Source organism: Enhydra lutris, unplaced genomic scaffold (genome assembly GCF_002288905.1).
Source record: "Enhydra lutris kenyoni isolate GAN:26980312 unplaced genomic scaffold, ASM228890v2 scaffoldscaffold22, whole genome shotgun sequence".
Classification (NCBI taxonomy): Eukaryota; Metazoa; Chordata; class Mammalia; order Carnivora; family Mustelidae; genus Enhydra; species Enhydra lutris.
The window spans coordinates 15,248,779-15,273,122 of NW_019154106.1; the positions used below are offsets into that span (position 1 = coordinate 15,248,779).

The 24,344-nt window shown below is 35.7% G+C and overlaps 1 protein-coding gene and 1 pseudogene across 1 annotated transcript; both read right to left on the reverse strand.

Moving 5' to 3' along the window:
- Positions 1-5,732: 5,732 nt before the first annotated feature.
- LOC111149563 (olfactory receptor 4A15-like) lies at positions 5,733-6,647 on the reverse strand. The gene has a single exon (XM_022506660.1). The coding sequence runs from the start codon at positions 6,645-6,647 to the stop codon at positions 5,733-5,735; it is 915 nt and encodes a 304-aa protein (XP_022362368.1).
- Positions 6,648-19,263: 12,616 nt separating this feature from the next.
- LOC111149962 lies at positions 19,264-20,151 on the reverse strand (annotated as a pseudogene).
- Positions 20,152-24,344: the final 4,193 nt, after the last annotated feature.

Consider the following 24,344-nt stretch of genomic DNA (forward strand, 5'->3'; position numbering starts at 1 on the left):
ATACACCAAAGGCAATCCTCAGAAGAAAGTATATAGCAATACAAACCTATCTCAAGAAACAAGAAAGATCTCAAATACACAACCTAACCTTACACCTAAAGAGCTGGAAAAAGAACAGAAACGAAAGCCTAAACCTAGCAGGAGAAGAGAAACAGGGAAGATCACAGCAGATCTCTGATCTCTACTCATAAGATGTTCTTATAACTGTTTGTATTTCTTTGGTGTTGGTTGTGATTGTTCCTCTTTCATTTGTGATTTTATTTATTGGGGACCTTTCTCCTTTCTCCTTGATAAGTCTGGCCAGGGTTTTATCAATCTTATTAATTCTTTCAAAGAACTGGCTCCTACTTTTGTTGATCTGTTCTTCTGGGGGTTTTTTGTTTGTTTGTTTGTTTGTTTTGTTTCTATTTCCCAGAAGGTTGCCCCAGAGCAGAAGGTCAGAGGGTTGCCCTTTCTCCACATCCTTGTCAACAATTATTGTTCCCTGTCTAGTTAATTTTAGCCATTTTGACTGATGTAAGATGGTATCTCATTGTGGTTTTAATTTGCATTTCCCTTATGATTAGTAATGTTGAGCAACCTTCCATGTTCTTGGCCATTTGTATGTCTTCTTTGGAAAATGTCTATTTAGGCCCATTGCTCATTTTTTAATCAACTTTTGTTTTGATTTGCATTTGCTACTGAATTGTATAAATTCCTCATACATTTTGAATATTAACCCCTTTGAGGTATATGACTTGCAAATATTTTATCTCATTCCACAGGTTGCCTTTTCCTTTGGTGCCGAAGTAGTCTGGATTTAGAACTTGAAATCCTGAACTTCAAGATCATGTCAGGATGGGATGAGATCTTCACTGGCCTAATTACTTTCTGTGTCATCCTTCTGGGAGCCCTGAACTGCCATTTTACAAGTCTGATATACTCACTGAAGTGACAGGATACATGGAGAAGGAGAAGGAGCCAGAAGATTCCAACCTTCTAGCCATCTCTGCCAAGGCACAGCTCACATGAGTAATGTCATCCTAAACACACCCTAAAAGCCCCTAATCAGCTGAATACCAGAGAGGAACCTCAGTCCATGCCACCTGGAACAGAATGGTTCAGTCAAGTCCTCCCAAAATTCACATGTAGTTAGACAAAGACTTGTGTATGGCAAGATATAGTCCTGTATATAGTCAGATACACTGTGTGTGATCATATCAAATACTTATATATACGCATAAGCATTCATATGCGTAGTCAGATACTTATCCATATGTTGTTGGTAACAGACTTCTCTGTGTTCATGTATAGACACATATATGAAATTAGATATATACCTACAGATCATTGAACAATGTACTTATATATAACCTGTGATTATACAAAGCTACATGAGGTCAGATAGAGATCTCTGTGGTTGAATACTTACTCGTGTATTGTCAAATGTAGGCCTATGAACTTTTGCATGCAGACATACACACATGCCTCTGAGTATTGTGCTATAATTCATGCCAGCTCATTGGAAATGTGAACAAGCTGAGGGTTATGGAAGGGACGGTCAGTGGGGGGAATGTGGTAACTGTGATGGGCATTAAGGAGGGCATGTGATGTGAAAAGCACTGGGTGTTACATGCAACTGGTAAATACATTTGAAACTAATGATGCACTTTATGTTGACTAATTGAATTTAAATTTAAAAAAAGAAAATATGAATCAAATGTAAATAAGACAAGCTACTATTTAATTAATAAAACCAAAAGTCAAGATTTATGTACATTCTATGGAAATGTTTACAAATGTTTACAAACTTACTGAGACATTGATCAAGGCTTCACAATATATGTCTCATTCTTGATGGGAAAACAAGATATGAAAAACATGCCATTTTCCTCAAAATCAATGTGGAGGGTCATGAAATTCTAAAAATAGATTTACGGGAAGGTTTCAAACTTCACTAAATAATCCTAAGGTTTATCAGGAAAAATAAATATTTAGAAATTGCAAGAGACTTGAAAAGGCTGAGTAATTAAGGGAGATTACTCCTACAAAAATAAATATACCTTAAAATCCTTGACTACTGACATAGAATGTTAGTGGTAGGGAAATATACCAAAGGAAAAGAAGGAAGGGAAGGAGGAGCAGGAGGAGAAGGAGGGGGAGGGAGCAGCACAGGAGGAGGGGAAATGGACCACAAATCCAAAACACTAATTGTATAAAATTTGACATATTAAATAGAAAATTTTAAATTATTACTAAAATTAATAATAACCTTGGAAGATTATTTTTCCTGTTTAAGGAAAACAGGCTTAGATTTGTCCTTATTACAAACAAAAATAAATCCTAGATCACATAAAAGGAAAAATTTTTGAGAGTTATATTTATTTTTTAAAAATATGATGAAATTTATGAATTCACCAAATGAAAGTCAATGAAATTTTCCAAGAGTGATAAGATAGAAGAAATCAAAAGTTAAAGAATATGGGAACATCATTATAGAAAAACAACCATAATTACAACATAAATAAAATAAATGTTTTGAGCAAATATCAAAGAAGACTCTTGTAGCAAATGCACATATTTAATGTAGAAAGAGATCATGAAAATTCATTAGTAAAAACTCTTCCAAGAGATCAAGAATTCAAGAATGCAAGTAACTGATCAAAGTTCATGGAGTGGATTCTATGTCATACATTGTGCAAATACAGAGTATAAGACAGTTAAGTAACTTTTCGTGGCTTAAAGGAACTTATAGAATAATTAACATAAATAATTAATCAAGATTTTTATCTCATCACTTGAAATAATGGTACAAATTTGGAAATTGACTAAATGTCTAAGTCCATTTGGGCCACTTTAACAGAATACCACAGACTGATTGGCTTCAACAAAAGTCATTTATTTCTCACAGTTCTGGGGTCTGGGAAGTCCAAGATCAAGACACTTGCAGATTCCATATCTGGTGAGAGTTTGCATCTTAGTTCATAGATAACTGTCTTCACTGTGTCCTCACATTGGAGAAAAAGTAAGTGGGGTCTCTGGTCTCTCTCTCTCTTAGGTAATTCATGTTGCTTTTATTTAGAATAAGAATGAATCATACAGTTCTTTAACAGCGAATTTGTTTTATCATTCATAGTATATGCTTAAGTTGAAATTCCTATAGATTTTTCTTTTTTTTTTTTTTATTTTGCTTTATTTCTTTTCAGTGTTCCAGAATTCATTGTTTATGCACCACACCCAGTGCTCCACGCAATATGTGCCCTCCATAGTACACACCACCAGGCTCACCCAACTCCCCATCCCTCTCCCCTCCAAAACCCTGTTTGTTTGTTTGTTTCTCAGAGTCCACAGTTTCTTATGTTTGTCTCCCCCCATCCCGATTTCCCCCAACTCCCTCCTCTCCTCCCAATGTCCTCTGTCTTATTCCTTATGCTCCATAAGTAAGTGAAACCATATGATAATTGACTCTTTCTGCTTGACTTATTTCACTTGGCATAATCTCTTCCAGTCCTGTCCATGTTGATACAAAAGTTGGGTATTCATCCCTTCTGATGGAGGCATAATACTCCATAGTGTATATGGACCACATCTTTATCCATTCATCTGTTGAAGGGCTTCTTGGCTCTTTCCACAGTTTGGCGACTGTGACCATTACTCCTATGAACACTGGGGTACAGATGGCCCTTCTATTCACTACATTTGTATCTTTGGGGTAAATATCCAGTAGTGCAATTGCAGAGTCATAGGGTAGCTCTATTTTTAGTTTTTTGAGGAATCTCCACACTGTTTTCCAAAGTGGCTGCACCAACTTGCATTCCCACCAACAATGTAAGAGGGTTCCCCTTTCTCCACATTCTCTCCAACACTCATTGTTTACTGCCTTGTAAATTTTGGCTATTCTGACTGGTATAAGGTGGTATCTCAATGTGATTTTGACTTGATCTCCCTGATGGCTAATGATGAACATTTTTTCATGTGTCTGTTAGCCATGGGTATGTCTTCTTTGGAAAAGTGTCTATTTATGTCTTCTGCCCATTGTTTGATGGGGCATCAGCCCCATCTTGGATCTTGGATATCAGCCCTTTGAATGTAGTGTCATTTGTGGATATCTTCTCCCATTCCATGGGTTGCCTCTTTGTTTTGTTGACTGGTGTCTCTTTTTAAAGAGACAGTAGTTACATTCATGACAGCTCTACCTTCATGACCAAATCAGCTCCCAAACACCCCACTCCAAATATCATGTATTATAAAGAATTTAATGAATTTTGGAGGGAACACAAATATTCAGTCTATAGCAACATCCAAAAGTAGATGACCTAATGATATAACTTCTGTTTACTGTTATTTAATGATAGTGTCCTATTTGGGAAGACTTTGAGGTGCCAAAAGAAATCTCCATGTAATAATAATTGATATAAGTTGGGATATAAAGTTTCTCATACACCGTGACTTACCAGTGAAATGGCTCTATTCCCCATAGCCAGGGCACCCCATGAATCCAGACTAAATGAGGCAGAAACATGAGTTTCTTTGATCACATGCTTCCTACACTATTAGAGCCAGATAACATTTTCTTTCAAAACTCATTCAGAGAGAGGGAGACTTATAAAAGAGACCTCTGTTAAAGAAATCAATATATATTATGACTTCTTTCTTAATCAATAATCTGCATTCCATTAAGAGAAGATGTAAAAGTGGCATGCCATATTGTCTTTTTTTTAAGATTTTTATTTATTTATTTGACAGACAGATCACAAATAGGCAGAGAGGCAGGCAGAGAGAGAGAGGAGGAAGCAGGCTCCCTGCTGGGTGGAAAGCCCAATGCCAGGCACCCCTGTCAACGTCTTTCTTGCAAATGATATCACCCAAAATATCTGGTGTCAGGTTCTGTATTGCATACTTGAAGCTCATGAAGTATGGATTATGTTAATTCCACATATGAAAGGAAGGGCCGAGGTCCCTAAAAAAGGTGATGAAGCACTATAAGCAAAAGTAGAGATGGAGATATTTTAAAATGGAGGGATATTATCAAATGTTCTGAACTATAAGGGAAGATTAATGGATCATCTCAATGAAAATATAACACAAAACAAAGCTGCTCAACATGAGGAAATAATAGGATTCCTCAATTAGAAAAATAAGTAAATCTTACTTATCATATCTAGGTCTTTCATTCAGATATTTTACTTACCCTAACTTCTTTATCATTAACATTACAACTTGGAAGTAGAATTCCTTTTCAATCCTATTAACTAAGTAATATGAACAAAATTATATACTTAAACATCTTGCAGTTATAAAAATAAGATATATACTTCAAGTATTAAGTATGAGTTGTCTTTGTATGGGAGGAGTGAACCAAGTGTTTATGTCCCGTTTCTTAAAATGTTTCTCTGAAATGTATAATGAGCACTATTAACTCTGAAAAAGAACAACTGGGCAAAAGAGAAGCACGTGAAAATTGTCCAGTAATGAAAATAAAGGTACAGAATTAATTATAGCATAACTCATCACATGGAACACAAACCTATAGTTTCAATAAAAACATTTTATGCCCAAAAGCCACAGACCTACTTAACTAACAATTTATGAAAATCTTAGAAATCTTTATTGATCATTATAATATTTACACCTTAAATGCTTTCATCATACACAAGTTCATTAAACCTGAGGAGAAATTCATTACAAATAAATAATCCTTTCCTGGATGGAGCAACTCTTCATTGAAAAAAGGTGACAATTTCTCTTTGGCATCATTTTCTTCTCTTCCACAGCTTTTTCATAGCATTTTTCATCTCTCCATTTCTCAGAGTATAGATCAGAGGGTTTAACATAGGGGTGATAACTGTGTAAAATACAGTCAAGGATTTATCAATGGGTAAAGGAGAAGGAGGTCTCACATATGTAAAAATGCAAGGGACAAAGAAGAGGACCACCACTGTAATGTGAGAGCCACAAGTGGATAAGGCTTTGCGCCTCCCTTCCTGACTGTGGGTCTTCAGAGATTGCAGAATGACCCCATAGGAAATGAGTAAGACTGTAAAAATGACCACACAGATTGCCCCATCATTGGCAACTACAATGAGGCCAATAACATAGGTGTCAGTGCAGGCAAGTTTTAATAACGGATACATGTCACACATAAAGTGGTCGATGACATTGGGACCACAGAAGGGAAGGTTATAAGCAAAGAGAAGTTGAACAACAGCATGCAGAAAACCTCCAACCCAGGCCAACAGCAACAACAGAACACACGCCCTTTGATTCATGATTGTCAAATAATGCAAAGGTTTGCAGATGGCCACGTAGCGGTCATAGGCCATGACCACCAGGAGTAAAATCTCAGCACCACCAAATAAGTGCTCTATAAAGAGCTGGGACATGCAAGCTTTTAAGGAAATGGTTTTCTTCTCATAGAGTAAGTCTATAATCATATTTGGAGTAATTGTAGTAGAATAAACAGCATCCATAAATGATAAGTAACCAAGGAAGAAGTACATAGGGGTATCCAGGGATGGGCTGACCACCACAGTAACCACAATGAGTAAGTTGCCCACCATCGTCAGGATGTAGATGATCAAGAACATGACAAATAGTATTTTCTGACCTTGGAGGCTCTGGGTGAGCCCCAAGAGGACAAACTCAGTCACATTGTTCCTGCATTCCATATGTTCTTTTGCATCTCCTTATTTCACAGTTCAAGAAAAAGTTAGCTATAAATGTGATAATTACTGGTGACTTCCTGAAATCTAACACAATCTGTTTATTCATTTACCTAATAGGCATTGTAGTTTCTTATGTTCCAGTACTTTCAGAAATTATAAGAATACAAGGTGGATGAAAACATTCTCCCTAACCTCACCAGTCTTGCTGACTCAGGCAGAGATAAGTCACTAAAGACATTATGGGAAAAGGACACAGTAATAAGTAAATGGAAGGCCACAACCAACTTTCCAACTGGAAGCTAGTAAAATTCACTACATGTAGTGAATTCTTCATATAAAAATTTTTAAATGCTTTGTTTTAATGAAATACTATAGCAAGATTTGTATTTACTTCCCAGCTAACACAAGAGATGACTTCTAACTTCTAGAATCCTCTTAACTCATAAATGAAATTGATACATTTTATGATATCAAAACATCTCAAGAACTTTAAAAAGATACCATGACATCAATAGATAAAAGTAGACGGGGAGAAAGACTTGCAACTCGGAGGACATACACAGAGTTAATATCAAAATAGACACAGACCTCTAAGCAAATAAAATATAGAAGACAAAGAAACCAATAGCAAGTTTGGTAAGTCATATAGAGAAGTATTTATAGGAATAGTCAACAGTCATATGCGATGATGTTGAAACTCATCTGTAAACAGAAACATAGGAACGGAAGTAAGAGCTTGATTACGAAAGTGTGATCTTGGATTCTTCAAAATCACTCATTCAACTTTGTGGATGCTACAGCATCCCTAAACTTCCACAGATCAGCAAACAATGCTCAGAGAACATATCAATTGAAACCATCTGTAGAGTTAGGAATATCTTGCCCATTAAAATATCCCTAAGCCTGAAACTAGTTTCTAAAAATACTGTTAGAAAAGTACATTTACTCTGTATCTTTATACATAAAAAATCGCCAAAAAGAGTATTACAGAACTGAGCTAATTCCCATATATTCTAATAGCCATAAAGAATGCCTAATATAGCTGATTATCAGATTCACACAGCAGAACTTTTAAAAGACTGAATCCCAGCACCACCAAGATGTAAAATATAAAGTCTATTTTGGAATCTTACATCTAATTACACTTCCTGGGTGAAACACCTTTCAATTCAAGGTTGCATCCCTTCTCCCATCTCTTTTGTGCACTGATACCATCTCTGTGCCCACACACCAAGAAAACTCATGCATCATCACAGGATCTTGAACTGTTTCCATGTGAACAATGCTTTCTGTGTTTGCAGAAAGTCTTATTCATTTCAGTCTTTCAGAAAAGGGTTACCTCAAATTTCTGGGATTTTCAAATGAATACAAAGGCCCTATAACCTAAACAAGTCTGAATACTGGCTGTGAACCAAGAGACCCAAAATCTTCATTGATAGCAGATTTGTCTCAATAACAAAAGAAGGTTAAACCAACATTTTGAGGTTAAAGAAAAAAAAAGAAGAAGAAGAAGGTGGTCAAGTGGGCACCTGGGCGGCTCAGTCAGTCATGTGTCTTCCTTCCATTCAAGTCAATATCTCATGGTCTTGGGATGAAGTCCTATGTAGGGCTCCTGTTCAGAGGGGAGTTTTGTGTGTGTGTGTGTGTGTGTGTGTGTGTGTGTGTGTGTGTGTGTGTGTGTTTTCCTCCCTCTGCCTCTGCCCTCTCCCCCTCCTTGTGAGTTTTCTGTCTCACTCACCGACTAGCTCTCCTTCAAACAAATTTTTTTAAGGTTTTACTTATTTATTTATTTGACAGATAGAGATCACATGTAGGCAGAGAGGCAGGCAGAGATAAGGGGTTGGGGAAGCAGGCTCTCTGCTGAGCAGAGAGCCTGATGTGGGGCTTGTTCCGAGGACCCTGGGATCATGACCTGAGCTGAAGACAGAGGCTTTAACCCACTGAGCCACCCAGGTGCCCCATCTCAAACAAATTAAAAAAAAATAATTAAAAAAATTTAACTTTGCAGGAGAGAAATTTGTGAATTGTTAGAAAATTTTATGTGGTTATGTGGTCAGTTATACTGGTCTGTCTTCACAAAGCATAGTTAAACCTTCGATTCCCTGTATGGAAAATAATTTCATATACATACTTCATTATGTTTTGAGTCCTTCCTTTCAGTTTCTGATAAAGCCGGTCATTGAACACTGATCCAAACACTCCTAGATCAAGACAATGGTGTGTAAACAGTTTATCTGCATTTGAACTGCAACACAGATTGTTGAGTCATTGAACTGGTACATTTCCAAGACTGATTCTTCCCTAATTAAATTCATTGGGACCTTCATCATAATTGTGAGGGTAGGCCTGCATCTCCAGAGATGCCACGAGGATAATAACCATGTACAACAGAACTTAAACTTTTTCTCTTGGGGAGAAATCACAAAAGAACAACTTGAGATTGAATCACTGAAAAAGAAATGTCCAGTGTGGACAGAAATAAAATATGTAAAGACTCTCTTCTTTCAAGCATGACTTTCAAAATAGGCATAGCTGTTCTGGTTACACTTAAGCTGTGTCTTTGCACACAGACACCTAAACTGACTTCCAGGGCATCACAAAAGTAAATTGTGTATGACCCATTTGAAAGTTGTCTCAAATGTGGATAAAGCAAGATTCTCCCCTAAGGGGATGAGTCTTGAGTTTGTCACTTAGGGGCACACAGACAAGTTGATAGAACCTGTGTTAGTATGGGAGTGGGGAGAGAGAAAACACTGTGGGAGGTTTCCACTTACCTGAAAGTGCTCAGAGAATGTTTGCCAAAATACACACTACATGCTTGGCCGAAAAACAAATTGCAATGCATTTTAAAGGACTTAAATCATACAGAATATATATAATGAAATTCAACAGATATATAACACTGTTTCCCAATTATTTACAAATTAAACAACATAAATTTAAATTACCATGAATTAAAGAAGAAATATCAGTGAATAGTTTTTTATTTATTTTTATTTTTTAAGATTTTATTTATTTATTTACCAGAAAGAGAGAGAGAGCATGCACAAGCAGAGGGAGCAGCAGGTAGAGGGAGAAGCAGAATCCCCACTGAACAAGGAGCCCAGTGTGGGACTAGATCCCAGGACCCTGAAATCATGACCTGAACCAAAGGCAGATGCCTAACTGACTGAGCCACCCAGACATCTCAGTGAATAGTTTTTAAAATGAAGTTTCAACAGAAAGATAATGAAAGGTGTGTGTGCGTGTGTGTGTGTGTGTGTGTGTGCTCGCACGTGTGTGTCCTGGGTGCAGTTAAAGGAGTGCTTAGAAAGAAATGGATAGCTGTAAATAGAAGTATTAGGAACCAAGAGACATTACATGAAGTCAAGCCTCTATCTTAAGAACCTGAGCAAAGGAAAACCAAAATAAACCCAAAGAACACTGGGTAGAATGGAAGTACTAATTAAATATAGAAACCATGGAAAGAGAAATTAATTGAATAGAAACTGGAATACAACATAGAATAGAGAAAATATATAAATCCAGGAAGTTGTTCTTTTAAAGATTTATGAAACTGATACATTCCTAGCAAAAGGGATTAAGAAAAAATTCTAAGAGAAAGAACAAAGGATAAGAATCAAGAATGAAGAGAGCTCCATCCCTCCATTCTACTGATCTGAAAATGATAACAAAAGAGCATCATAAATGAATTTATGCCATCTAAGAAAGTGGAGCTCTGTTATGAAAGATACAACTTTCTAAAGAGACACAGAAAAATAATTAAAAACTGAAATAAACTGGGGTGCCTGGCTGGCTCATCTTAGAGCATGTGACTCTTGATCTTAGGGTTGTGAGTTCAAGCCTCATGTTGGGTATAGAGATTACTTTAAAAAAATAATAATATTTTTGAACTGGAACAATCTAATACTGTTAAATTAATTAATTAATTAATTAATTAAAATATTTCCCTTCCCAAAGCAAAACTTTCACTCCCATACAAATTTATCAATTATCCTATATAAAAGTTAATCAAAGCACAGTACCAATCTTACATAAATATGTTCAAGAATAAGGAGAAATTAAAATACTCCCTGACTCATTTTATTCATCCAACATAACCCTTACACCTGGAAACAAGAGCCTCAGAAGATCAATAATCACACCAATCTTCTAAAATTTCCCTATTCAAAGCAAAATAGTTTCATATCTAGAAAATCTTAAAGGATCTACAAAAAAGAGTTACTAGAATTAATTAGTGAATTTAGTAAGGTCATAAGATAGATACATGACCCAAAATATTAATCATGTATCTATAAACTAACAAAAACAACTTGAAATTGAAATTTTTAAATGTGCCATTTAAACTAACAATAAAAATCATGACCTGCTTAGGCATAAAATGCATAAATATATGCTGTAATATGCTTAAACTACAGAATATTAATGAAAAATGTCAAAGGAAAAGTATTTGGAAAGATATACCACAGTCAGGAATTGGAAGGCTCATTACTGCTAAAATCTCAGATCTCCTCAAAATGATATATAGATTCAATGCAAATCTCAACAAAATCCCACTAAGCTTTTATTTGTCATAAAAATTAAAAAAAATTATCTATAAAGGTAAAATAACAGGATTCTTGTGTTGCTGGTTGGTTAAGCATCTGCTTTCAGCTCAGGTCATGATTCCAAGGTCCTGGAATCAAGTCCAGATTCAGGCCTCTTTCTCAGTGGGGAGACTGCTTCTCCCTCTGCCTGCCCCTCCTCACACCACCCTACCCCCAGCTTGTGCACACTCTCCCTCCCTCTCTCTCTCACAAATAGATAAGTAAATAAAATATTTTTTTCTTTCGAACATTTTTGCCAATTTATGTGATATTTTTGTCCTTTATTAAGCATACACTTGTATCAACCATTTTTTTACACACTGGGATGACATCTTTAGGTATCAAAGCTAACCCGACTGGCAATAAAGAACACCTGGCTGGGAACTGCTCACACAGACTGTATTAATTTCTGTCTCTATGGTGTAGATGGCATGAAAAGACTGGTTTGGTTTCCTCTGAGACAGAGTTTATTCAATCAATTTTTCTAAGCCAGTTTACCCATTATTAGCACTTAGGCTTACCCACTGCCTCCAATTCCAAGGCTCCCTGTGGAGAAAGGGGGACAAAACTGGTTAGGCATGTTTTTGAAGAACAAACTACGATTCAGTTCCAAGGAAGATAAAATTGACATAATGGTTAATGATGACTAACTCTTAAGTCAAGGGAGTATTAAAGAAGATAGCTCCAAAAAGACAAAAAGATGGGAGTACCTTTCCATGCTCATGGATCAGAAAAATAAACATTGTTAAAAAGTCTATGCTGCCTAGAGCAATCTATACTTTCAATGCCATTCCAATCAAAATTCCACTGGCATTTTTCAAAGAGCTGGAGCAAACAATCCTAACACTTGTATGGAATCAGAAGAGACCCCGAATTGCTAAGGAAATGTTGAAACAGAAAAACAAAACTGGGGGCATCACGTTGCCTGATTTCAAGCTTTACTACAAAGCTGTGATCACCAAGACAGCATGGTGCTGGCATCAAAACAGACACATACACCAGTGGAACAGAGTAGAGAGCCCAGATATGGACCCTCAAGCATATGGTCAAATAATCTTCAACAAAGTAGGAAAAAATATACGTTGGAAAAAAGATAGTCTCTTCCATAAATGGTGCTGGAAAAATTGGACAACTATATGTAGAAGAATGAAACTCAACCATTCTCTTACACCATATGCAAAGATAAACTTGAAATGAATAAAGACCTCAACATGAGGAAGGAATCCATCAGAATCCTAGAGGAGAACATAGGCAGTAATCTTTTCGATATCAGGCACAGCAACTTCTTTCTAAGATATGTCTCCAAAGGCAAAGGAAACAAAAGCAAAAATGAATTTTGGGGACTTCATCAAGATCAAAAGCTTCTGCACAGCACAGGAAACAGTCAACAAAACAACGAGGCAACCCACAGAATGCGAGAAGATATTCGCAAATCACAGTACAGACAAAAGGCTGATATCCAGGACCTATAAAGAACTCCTCAAACTCAACACGCACAAAACAGATAATCATGCCAAAAAATGGGCAGAAGACATGAACAGACACTTCTCCAATGAAGACATCCAAATGGTTAACAGACACATGAAAAAATGTTCATCATCACTAGCCATCAGGGAGATCCGAATGAAAACCACATTGAGATACCACCTTACACCAGTTAGAATGGCCAAAACTAGCAAGACAGGAAACAACATGTGTTGGAGAGGATGTGGAGAAAGGGGAACCCTCTTACACTGTTGGTGGGAATGCAAGTTGGTACAGCCACTTTGGAAAACAGTTTGGAGATTCCTTAAAAATTAAAAATAGAGCTTCCCTATGACCCTGCAATTGCACTACTGGGTATTTACCCCAAAAATACAGATGTAGTGAAAAGAAGGGCCATCTGTACCCAAGTGTTCATAACAGCAATGGCCACGGTCGCCAAACTTGGAAAGAACCAAGATGCCCTTCAGTGGATGAATGGATAAGGAAGATGTGGTCCATATACACTATGGAGTATTATGCCTCCATCAGAAAGGATGAATACCCAACTTTTGTATCAACATAGATGGGACTGGAAGAGATTATGCTGAGTGAAATAAGTCAAGCACAGAGAGTCAATTGTCATATGGTTTCACTGATTTGTGGAGCATAAGAAATAACATGGAGGACATGGGGAGATGGAGAGGAAAAGGGATTTGGGGGAAATTGGAAGGGGAGACGAAGAAACTATGGACTGAAAAACAATCTGAGGGTTTTGAAGGGGTGGGGGGGTGGGAGGTTGGGTGAGCCTGGTGGTGGGTATTATGGAGAGCACGTAATGCATGGAACACTGGGTGTGGTACATAAACAATGAATTCTGGTACACTGAAAAGAAATTTAAAAAATTAAAATTTTTTTTAAAAAGCAACCTTAGAAGTTACATTAAGTACATTAAGTTATATTTAGGTATATTTAGAAACTGAAACCTAGAAAGATTAAGTGATTTGTATAAGAGCTGAGACTAGAGCCCAGTGTAAATAAAATATTTTTAAAAAGAAAAGTAAAATAATAGAATAGCAAAATTTAATTTTGAAAAGAACAAGTTCAAGGAGTTAGACTACCTGATATCTAGACTTAATATATACTATTGGAGAAAGGGTACATATGTAGGTCAATGAAATCAAATAGCCTAGAGACAGACCCTCATATTTGCTGACTTATGAAAATGCATGGAGGCAATTCAATAGAGAAATGACAGCCATTTCAACAAATGGTGCTGCAACAAAAGGGTATATTTTGCAAAGAGTGAACCTTGATCAACACCTCAAGTCATAAATAAAAGTTAATCCAAAATGGCTCATAGAACTAATAGTTAAACCTAAAACTATAAAACCTCTTGATGAGAACATCAGAGAAGATCTCTGTGACCTTGAATTAGGCAAAGATTGTCTAGGTATAACAATAAAGGCATAGTTCAATTTAAAAAGTGATATCTTGAACTCCATAACACAAAAATTATTCTCTTTGAAGGATATTTTTATTAAGGAAAATGAAAGATAAGACACTGACTGTGAGAAAATATTTGCAAATTATTTATCTGATAAAGGACTTGTTTTCAGAAGACATAAAGAACTCTCAACTTTCAATAATAATAAACAACTCAGTACACAATAGTCGAAGGAACTGAACAGATATTTCACCAGAACAGATACATCAATTGGCAAAAAAGCACATGAAAATTGATCAACATCATTAGCTATTTGGGAAATGAAAATTAAAACCACAAGAAGATAACACTACTGACTATTCAAAAGGCAAAATTAAAAACTTGATAATGTCACTTTCTGACAGAGAGGAAACCTAGAAATGGCATTTGATGTTAGTCATATGATACACTTTAGAAAACAGTTTAAAGATGTTTTAGGAAATCATACACCTACCATAAATCCATCTCTTCCACTCCTAGGAATTTATCCAATTGTAATGGTAACTTATGTTCATGGAAAAAAAAAAAAAAACCTTTAAGTGAATGTTTATAGTGGTTTTGCTCATTATTTCAAATATCTGGAAACAACCAAAACATCTATTCATTGAAAAAAGGATAAATAAAACTCTCATATAGCCATAGGATGGAATAACATTCAGCAATAAAAATGAATGAACTATTGATAAACACATTATGCATAAGTTTCCAATGCATTATGGAAAAGAAAGAAGCCAGATTTAAAATACTACATACTGGACGTGATCTTATATATAAATAACCATAAAGTCTCCACTAAAATTGCTAGAATTAATTTTTTTAAAACTCAGCAAACATACAATATACAAAATCAACATACAAAAACCAGTTGCAATTATACATAATAACAACAAACTATCCAAAAAAGAGGTTAAGAAAATAATTTTATTTACAATTCCATCAAAAAGAATAAAATATTTAGGAGTAAATTTAACCAAGTCAGTAAAAGATTTTCACTCTTAAAATTATATGACATTGATGAAAGATTTTAAAGATATGAATAAAGGGAAAGATATACTGTGTTCATGGACTGAAAGAATAAAGTTGTTAAAGTTTCCATACTATCCAAAGTATCTACAGATTCAATACAACCCCTATCAAAACTTTAATGGCACTGAAAAAAAAATTCATATGGAACCACAAAAGACCCCAAATAGCCAAAACAATCTTGAAAAAGAACAAAGCTAGCAACATCGCAAAAATACATTTGAAAAGTAGAGTGATCAAAAGGTTATGATTCTGACATAAAAACAGGCATATAGACCAATGGAAGAGACTAGAAATCTCAGAAATAATCCCATGCATATGCAGTCAACTAATCTCTGAAAAGGGCACCAAGAAAACACTATGGAGAAAGGAAAGTCACTTTGTTGTGCTGGGAAACCGGATATCAATTAGCAAAAGAATGAAATTGAGCCTGAGCTATTGTTTGAATGTTTGCACACCCTAAAATTCATATTTTCATATCCTAATGTCTGATATAATGGTATTAACAGATGTGCCTTTGGGAGGTGATTAGATCATGAGGGCATGAAATAAATGCCCTTATAAAAGAAGTGTGTTGGTGAAGACATAGAGAAGTTAAAACCCTTGTATGCTGTTGGTGGGAACGTAAACTGGTGTGACCACTAGGAAAAAGAGTATGGAAATTCCTAAAATAGTTAAAAGTAAAACTATCCTATGATACAGCAATCCTACTTCTAAGCATATATCCAAAGGAAATGATAGCAGTATTTTGAAGAGATATCTGCACCCAATGTTCATTGAAGTATTATTCACAATAGGGGTGTGCCTCGGTTATTCAGTGGGTTAAGCCTCTGCATTCGGCTCAGGTCACAGTCTCAAGGTCCTGGTATCGAGCCCCAAATTGGACAATAGACAAGATACAAAAAAAGAAACAAAACAAAACAAAACAAAAAAACCCACCTCTCTATTGATGGATAAATGGACAAAAAAAATGGAGCATGTATAAATAATGGAATATTATTTGGCTATAAAAAAAGAAAATTCTCCTTTTTAAGTAAGACACGGTTGAAGGAGAATGTTAAGTGAAATAAGCCAAGATAAAGAAAGGCAAGTACCACATGAACTCAGTTATATATGGTAGTTTTTTTTTTTAAAGTAAGATTCATAGAAGCAGGGAAGAGAATGATGATTACCAGGTACTGGAGGTTGGGGAACTGTTCAAAAACTACAAACATTCAGTTATAAGATGAATAAGTTCTGGGGTACCTGGATGGCTCAGTCAATTAAGCCTCTGCCTTTGGCTCAGGTCAGAATCCCAGGGTCCTAGGATCGAGCCCCTCATCAGGCTCCCTGCCTAGGGTGAAGTCTGCATCTCCTTCTCACTCTGCCCCTACTCCACCCCACTCATGCTCTCTCTCTCTCTCTCTCTCTTGTGTTCACTATCTCAAATAAATAAAATATCTTGTAAAAGATGAATAAGTTCTAAGGCTCTAATATACAGCATGGTGGCTCTACTTAATAATACTGTAATTTGCTAAGAGTACATTGTAAAGTGGCTGTCATGAAGAAAAAAAAATTATGTGAGGTAATAGATGTTCTCATTAGCCTGGTAATGGTAACCACTTCACAATGAATACATATATCAAATCATCACATATTGCATCTTAAATATATATAATTTCAATTAGTCAATTATACCTCAAAAAGCTAGAATAAAAAAGAATTTTATACTGTGTGATTCAATTTATACAACATTCTGGAAAAGATAGAATGATAGGAATAGAAAGGGATCAGCATTTGTCAGCATAGGGTTAGAGGCTAGGGTAGAAGGGGAGTACAATGATGCATGGGGAATTATTTTGGGTGATGAAACATTTGTACACTAGTTGTGATGTCATTACATAACCGTATGTGTCAAAATGTGCAGAACTTAGACTAAAAAGGATGAATGATGTACTGTGAAGATTACATCTTATATAAGAGTGGGAAAAGGCAGATTTTCTACATTGAAACAACAGACACTTGGGAAGTAGAAGATAAGATTCTATTGCAAAACAACATAAAATACATTTACTCAAAAAGACTAAATTTACAAAGAAACATACTGGGTCTATATGAACACCAAAGAAAGCTTGTTAGGTGAAAAGAACTACCCAGTTTTTGGATAAGAATTCTTAATTCTCTAAAGCTATTCACTATTCCTAAATCAACCCATACTGAAAACACAAACTAAACATAACTTTCACTAGAGTGTCCTATTAAAATTTTATTTTCAAACATAAATATGTTTAAAGAATAAATATGGCTCTGATAAGGAATGGTAAGAAGGAGTACTAAACTTATCAGATATCTAAGTGTCTTACAAATTAAGTGTAATTCCATTATGTTTCAAATGGCAGGAAAAAATAAGTATATATCTCTACAAATGTCCACCTAGAAAAATAAATAAAATTTAATCCCTAATTAAGTACTTACATCAAAGTGTAGCTGGATCAAAACTTTAGCATAAAATGTAAAACCACAAAACAAACAATTAAATGTTGAAAATCGTGTGGAAGAATATTTTTAACATTGAAATAGGGAAGTCTTGGGATGCCTGGGTGGCTCAGTGGGTTAAAGCTTCTGCCTTCAGCTCAGGTCATGATCCCAGGGTTCTGGGATCGAGCCCCGCATCGGGCTCTCTGCTCAACGGGGAGCTTGCTTCCTCCTCTCTCTCTGCCTGCTTCTCTGCCTACTTGTGATCTCTGTCTGTCAAATAAATAAATAAAATCTTTAAAAAAAAAAAGAAATAGGGAAGTCTTTCTGAGAAAGATGCAAAGGTCAAAGAAAGTATTAATAGATTTGATTATGTATATGTAAAAATATTTCTACACGGATAAAGATATTCTGCACAAAATAAGAACATCCAAACTAAATCATAGACTAGAAAAATGCTTATAGAATGGTGAAAGGGATAATGTCTTTAGTGCATGATTGAGTCATAAAAATTCATATGGAAAACAGCAGCAATCAAACACAACATGTAAAAGTCAATAATAGATAATTCATAAAAGACGAATGCAAATAATTTTAAACATGTGAATCAAATTCAATTATATTTACTGAATTTCATTTGCAGTAAAGAAATGAAATACAATGTTTTTAACAATCAGAATCTCAAATACTATAAATATTCATCAAGAATTTGTTGTTGAGAATGTACACAAACTCTAAACTGGGGAAGTAGCATGGTTTGGTACAAGCTTATGGATGGCACTTGGGCAATAACTATGAACATCAACAATTTTAAATATATCTACCAATTGATCAAACAATTGCACTGCTAAAAACTCATAATTAGAAAATCTCTAAAAGACTTCACTGCAAAGCTATTTATCATAGGAAAAGATTCAGGAAAACAAGACAAGTACTGGAAGTACTAATTGGTTATATCTTTATTAAGAAGTTTTAAGCAGTAGGAGGAACCTAAGAATGAGTTCCATCTGTATATTGGTATGGAAAGATTGTCAGGAGGCCAAGTAGTAAATACAAAAGATAGACACAAAGACAAACACATTCATGAAAATATGATTTTTATAAGCAAAGATTATTAATTGAACAATCTTAGGAACAATAACAATCTTAGTACAATGATGCATATGGAAGAACAGGGAGACTCTGGTGAGGGACAGATAGGATGTTCATTGCACACCACATCCTCTTGGTAAGGATTCTATTATTAATATTTATTTTATGTATTTTTTGCTCAGGTATATCTTAAAAAGTAAAATGTTACACAAAAACTTCATATGAAAAGAAATTAAATAGAAAAGATAGCCTATATAGAAGAAATATTTTAACAATGAAAAAAATGACAATAAAAGACAAGAAACTGACCAGAAATAGAATTATGAATGAGATGAAAAGTAACAAAAGTAAACATAACAATTAATTATGTATTAGTATAACTCTATAAATATTCGACTCTTTCACTGCACATAATTTGTTGATTATGACGGCAAATGCATTTATAGTAAAATGGACTTTAACATTTGAGGAGATTGACACTAATGTTAAATTGCTTCATTCATGATAGATGATGCACTTACTTCACAGCATGTGTCATCTCAGAATTTCTCAGAGTGTAGATCAGTGGGTTCAGCATGGGGGTTATGACTGTATAAAACACACTCAATGATCTGTCAATGTGGAAGGTCTTAGCAGGTCTTGCATACATGAAAATACATGGAACAAAGAAGAAGAGCACCACAGTGATGTGGGAACCACAGGTCTGGAGGGCTTTCCGCCTCCCTTCCTGACTAAGGTTCTTTAGAGAGTGCAGGATGACACCATAAGAGATGAGCAAGAACACAAACACAATAGTGCACATCATCCCTCCATTGGCCACCACTAACAGGCCAATGACATATGTGTCAGTACAAACCAATTTCATTAAGGGGCACATGTCACAGGAAAAATGGTCAATGATATTGGGACCACAGAATGGGAGCCCATAAATAGTACTAACTTGAATAACTGAATGCAGAAAACCTCCCACCCAGGACACTACCAGCAGCACAACACACACCCACTGCCTCATGATCACCAAATAATGCAAGGGTTTACAGATGGCCACGTAACATCAAGGCCATCAGTAGCAGAAGACCTCTGAGCCACCAAAAAAGTGCTCTGTAAATAGCTGAGTCATACAAGATTGGAAGGATATGGTATTTTCTGCAAACAACAAACCTGAAATCAATCTGGGGCAAATGCAAGAGGAATAAGTGACATCTATAAAAGACAAGTTAGCAAGAAACAAGTACATAGGTGAGCCCATGGTCTTACTGACAGCTATAGTCACCACAATGAGCACGTAGCCCACCACAGTCAAAATAAAGAAGAGCAAGAACATAACAAAAAGGACCTTCTGTTCCTTTGGATCTCAGGTGAATCCCAAGAGGAAAAAGTAAGTTACACTGTTTCTTAGGTCCATCTAGTCTGGATGGAAGTGACTTCTTGTATTAGAACCAGGTGATCTACAAAACAGGAGAGAAAGCATTTAAATGCATTATAAGGTTAATCTTTTATTGATTCATTCAATTAAAAGATTGTGTAAAAGATTGTGGCAGGAGTACTTATTTGTGTCACATTGTGATTTCCAAGGTGAACAAGTCATTGTTTCCTACACTCAGTGATAGCATACATAATAATATTCAATGAAATAAGTGCCAATATAAAGGTAGTCACACAATGCAAAGGTCAAGGATAAGAATATATCAACCAAACAGCAATCAAAGAAGGTTTTACAGAGGAAGCGCTCCTTCCTGAAATTTAAAGGAGAAGTGGAAGGACAAGAGGGCAAGGGAATTCCATGTAAGTATGCACAGTTTATACTTGAGACCCATTTATGGTAACTGACATATTCAAAGTGAGTGGGACAAATAGGAATGGAAAGTCACTGCCCTGGATTGTCTCTTCCCTCACTGAGACCCCTTTCTTAGGGTCTTTGGTTGAATATGCCCCCTTTTTCAAAACAATAAATGCATCCAAAGTACTTCAGAGTTTCTCTCTCCTTTAATTTTTAAGCTTCATATATGGAACACCCCCAACTCTAGATATCTCCAACTGGATACCAACTCAGTACTTATAAAACTAATTTTCTTAAATTTTTCACTATAATCATGATGTTCCACAATTCATTAAATTACCACCTTCCATGTCATTGCTCAGAGAAGAACTATCACTGTGCCTTCCATACCTTTCTTGTTCTCATCAGATATTGACACCTTTAACAAATCTTATTATCCCCCCTGAAAATAGATCACGAACTTGGTCATTTCCCTTCCCTCCACACTTCTGACCCACTGCACAAGCTACCTCCAATGTCCTTTCCCTTTCATTCTATCCTCCACCAGTTTGTTTGGATGCAGCCCAAATAATCCTTTTTAAATCTGATTCTGATCTGATCATTCCACTGCTCACGACATCTACAGTGGATTCCAATCACTCAATCATAACTTAATGAATCATATTTCCTATTTCCAGTAACAGGAACTGTAATCCCCATTCTGTAGTTGAACAAACTGAGAATCTGAACATCTAACTAATTTTCCCAAGTTCACCCTAAGTGATAAAACTAGAATTTGAAATGGTGTTCACATTACCTCAAAGTGATCTAACTAAAGACTCTGCCCTCACCTCAGGTCATGATCCCAGGGTCCTGGAATTGAGCCCTGCATCAGGCTCTCTGCTTGGTGGGGAGCCTGCTTCCCTCTCTCTCTCTCTCTCTCTCTCTCTCTCTGCCTGCCTATCTGCCTACTTGTGATCTTTGTCTGTCAAATAAATAAATAAAATCTTAAAAAAAAAAAAGACAGTCACACAATTGCAAAGCCTGGCTTCCACTATTCACTGTTAGTTTTACCTTGTGTAGGCATATCCACAATATGAAGGAACAAGTTTTACTCATTCACAGGGACCTGGAATTCTTTTGTCATCCAGGTTGATAAGAGAGGACAAAAAGCTGCATTATTAAAAAAAAAAAAGCTGCATTATTAATTGAGGATATATTTTATTTCATCTGACTATCCATTTTCTCCACGGAGTTTCCTGATTATTTAGATTTCACTTTTATTTGAACTGTAGATTACTTCATAAGAATTCCATAGTCCACACAGCAAATCAAAGATTATCACATTAGGAAAGTTACCAAAAAAAAAAAAAAAATGAAATCCTATCCTTACATAAGGAGATAGCCACCAGCAATTTCTCAGGGAGATTTTTTTCCAAGCAACTACTTTGCTACTAATTTCTAAGTAGAAAATACCATTCAGTTGGTTAGTCCTTCTCATTCTATGGTATCTGTTTGACCAGAAGGGTTGACTTGAAATTTTGAGAGAAGCTCCTCCTTTTTCATAGGTAATGTTTTAAGCTTACGAAGGACCTTCTGAAAATTTTATCAGTTCTTAAGAACATAGCATCTTCTTCCCTACAGGGTCAAAGATCAGTAGACATTTCATCCCTTCTAATCACATTTATCATTAAGTCCTAGAGTTAGAAAGTGTCCAAGATGGATTCTTGTTTAATTGCATTCACTGGAATTTTCACAAAAATCTGGAAGTACATTTAAATGTAAAGACAATACTAGACTAAATCATATAATAAAGGTCTAAAAGACATGACATGGAGAAAAAAATAGTTTTCAAGCCATTATCGGACATTTGCCAGTCAAGAATAAAATTTCAGCTAGTCATTTTTTCTGGTAGAGATAATATTATCATTTATTTCCCCACTTTTCATAGTAAGGTTTTATTTTTTTTAAGATTTTATTTATTTATTTGACAGACAGAGATCACAAATAGGCAGAGAGGCAGACAAGGGTGGGGGAGCGAGCAGTCTACCTGCTGAGCAGAGACCCCAATGCTGGTCTCAATCTCAGGATTCTGGGATCATGACCTGAGCCAAAGGCAGAGGCTTTAACCCACTGAACCACCAGGTGACCGCATAGTTAGTTTTCCTTCATTTTATTTAATACTGAATCTATTCTGCCTAAAAGTGTGGTTACATACGTTAAATATTCACAAATTAAATGCAATGTCTATGCAAGGTTTTGTTTTGGTTTTTGGTTTTTAGTATTTTTTTTAATGGAGTACCTATGTTAACAAGAAATGCGTTATGAGTGAGGATACAGCAATTAATGAAAGGGGAAAAAAATCACAAACAAGGTCTTTCCTGCAGGAACCCTATATTCTCATAATAAAGTCAGCAAATAAAGGAACAATTTGATAAACTAATTACAGTCCTCACCCCTGCTAATAAGAGAGCAAAGAAAGTACTTAGGGAGAATTCTCCTATGGAGAAGGTGATCAGAGAAGGCCTTTCTTCAAAAGTGATGTTAAAGCTGAGTTATAAAGGATAGAGAGAGACTACCACAGAAACACTATTTATAAGTAGTAGAATTAGGTAAACATTCTAATTAATTTGTTCTCCTTTCACTGACGGCATGACCTATATATAGAAACAGGCTAAAAATTTCACAGATATTTTTATTCCGATGGTATTGTGAAATACAGTGGTGAGCATGGACACTTTGAAATTTTTCTTGATTATAGAGTAATGCTTTCAACGTTTCCTGCTGAGTATGGTGTTAGTTGTGGATCTATCATATATGACCATTATTATATTGAGTTACATTCCTTCTATGAAAGGTGTTTTTTTTTAATCATGAAAACATACTGAATTTCTGTGCTACCAATTAATAATTCATAGAGGATTAAGAAAACAATTTCTTGGGGTACCTGGGTGGCTTAGTGGGTTAAAGCCTCTGCCTTCGGCTCAGGTCATGATCTCAGGGTCCTGGGATCAAGCCCCTCTTCGGGCTCAATGCTCAGCAGGGAACCTGCTTTCTCCTCTCTCTGCCTGCCTCTCTGCCTACTTGTGATCTCTGTCTGTCAAATATATTTTAAAAATCTTAAAAAAAAAAAACAACTTCTTTTACTAGAACATTGAAAAGAACAAAATACTTAAGAATAAGCTTAAACAAGGACACAAAAAGTCTTCTATGCTGAAAAACTGTACAGTGTAGTTGAAAGATATTCTAGAAGACACAGATAAAAGGGAGGAAAGACATTCATGAATTTATATGGTTCATGCTACTAAGTTGTCAGTGTTAGCTACAGTGATCTACAGATTCAAACTAATTCCTAATAAAATTTAAAGAAAAATAGGTTTTTTCAGAAATAGAAAAATCCATCCTAAAATTCAGATGGAAAATCAGGGCATGCCCAGCAGCCAAATAACACTGGGGTAACAAACAAACAACTGGAGGACTTTCTGGTTCTAAAACTAACTACAAAGTATGGTAATCAAAACTTTGTGATATCAGCATAAAGGGAGACACAACAATGGAATAAAATACCGATCCTAGAAATAAACCTTTGCCTGCATGTTCAAATGATTTTCAACAGATGACAGAGCATTCATTGGGAAAGGACAGATGATTCCAAAAATAGTACTGTGAAACTGGATATCCACATGCAAAAGAATGAAGTTCAACCCTTAATCATATACACCATACACAAAAATTGAATCAAAATGGATCAAAGACCTAAACTACCACTGAGAACTATGAAACTCTTAGAAGAAAACTTCATAATTTTGGATTTGGTAACGATTTCTTGGGTAGGACAC

Bases quoted from the DNA above. Each gene is read 5' to 3' on its own strand.
- LOC111149563 (XM_022506660.1), bottom strand. From the start codon at position 6,647: ATGGAATGCAGGAACAATGTGACTGAGTTTGTCCTCTTGGGGCTCACC.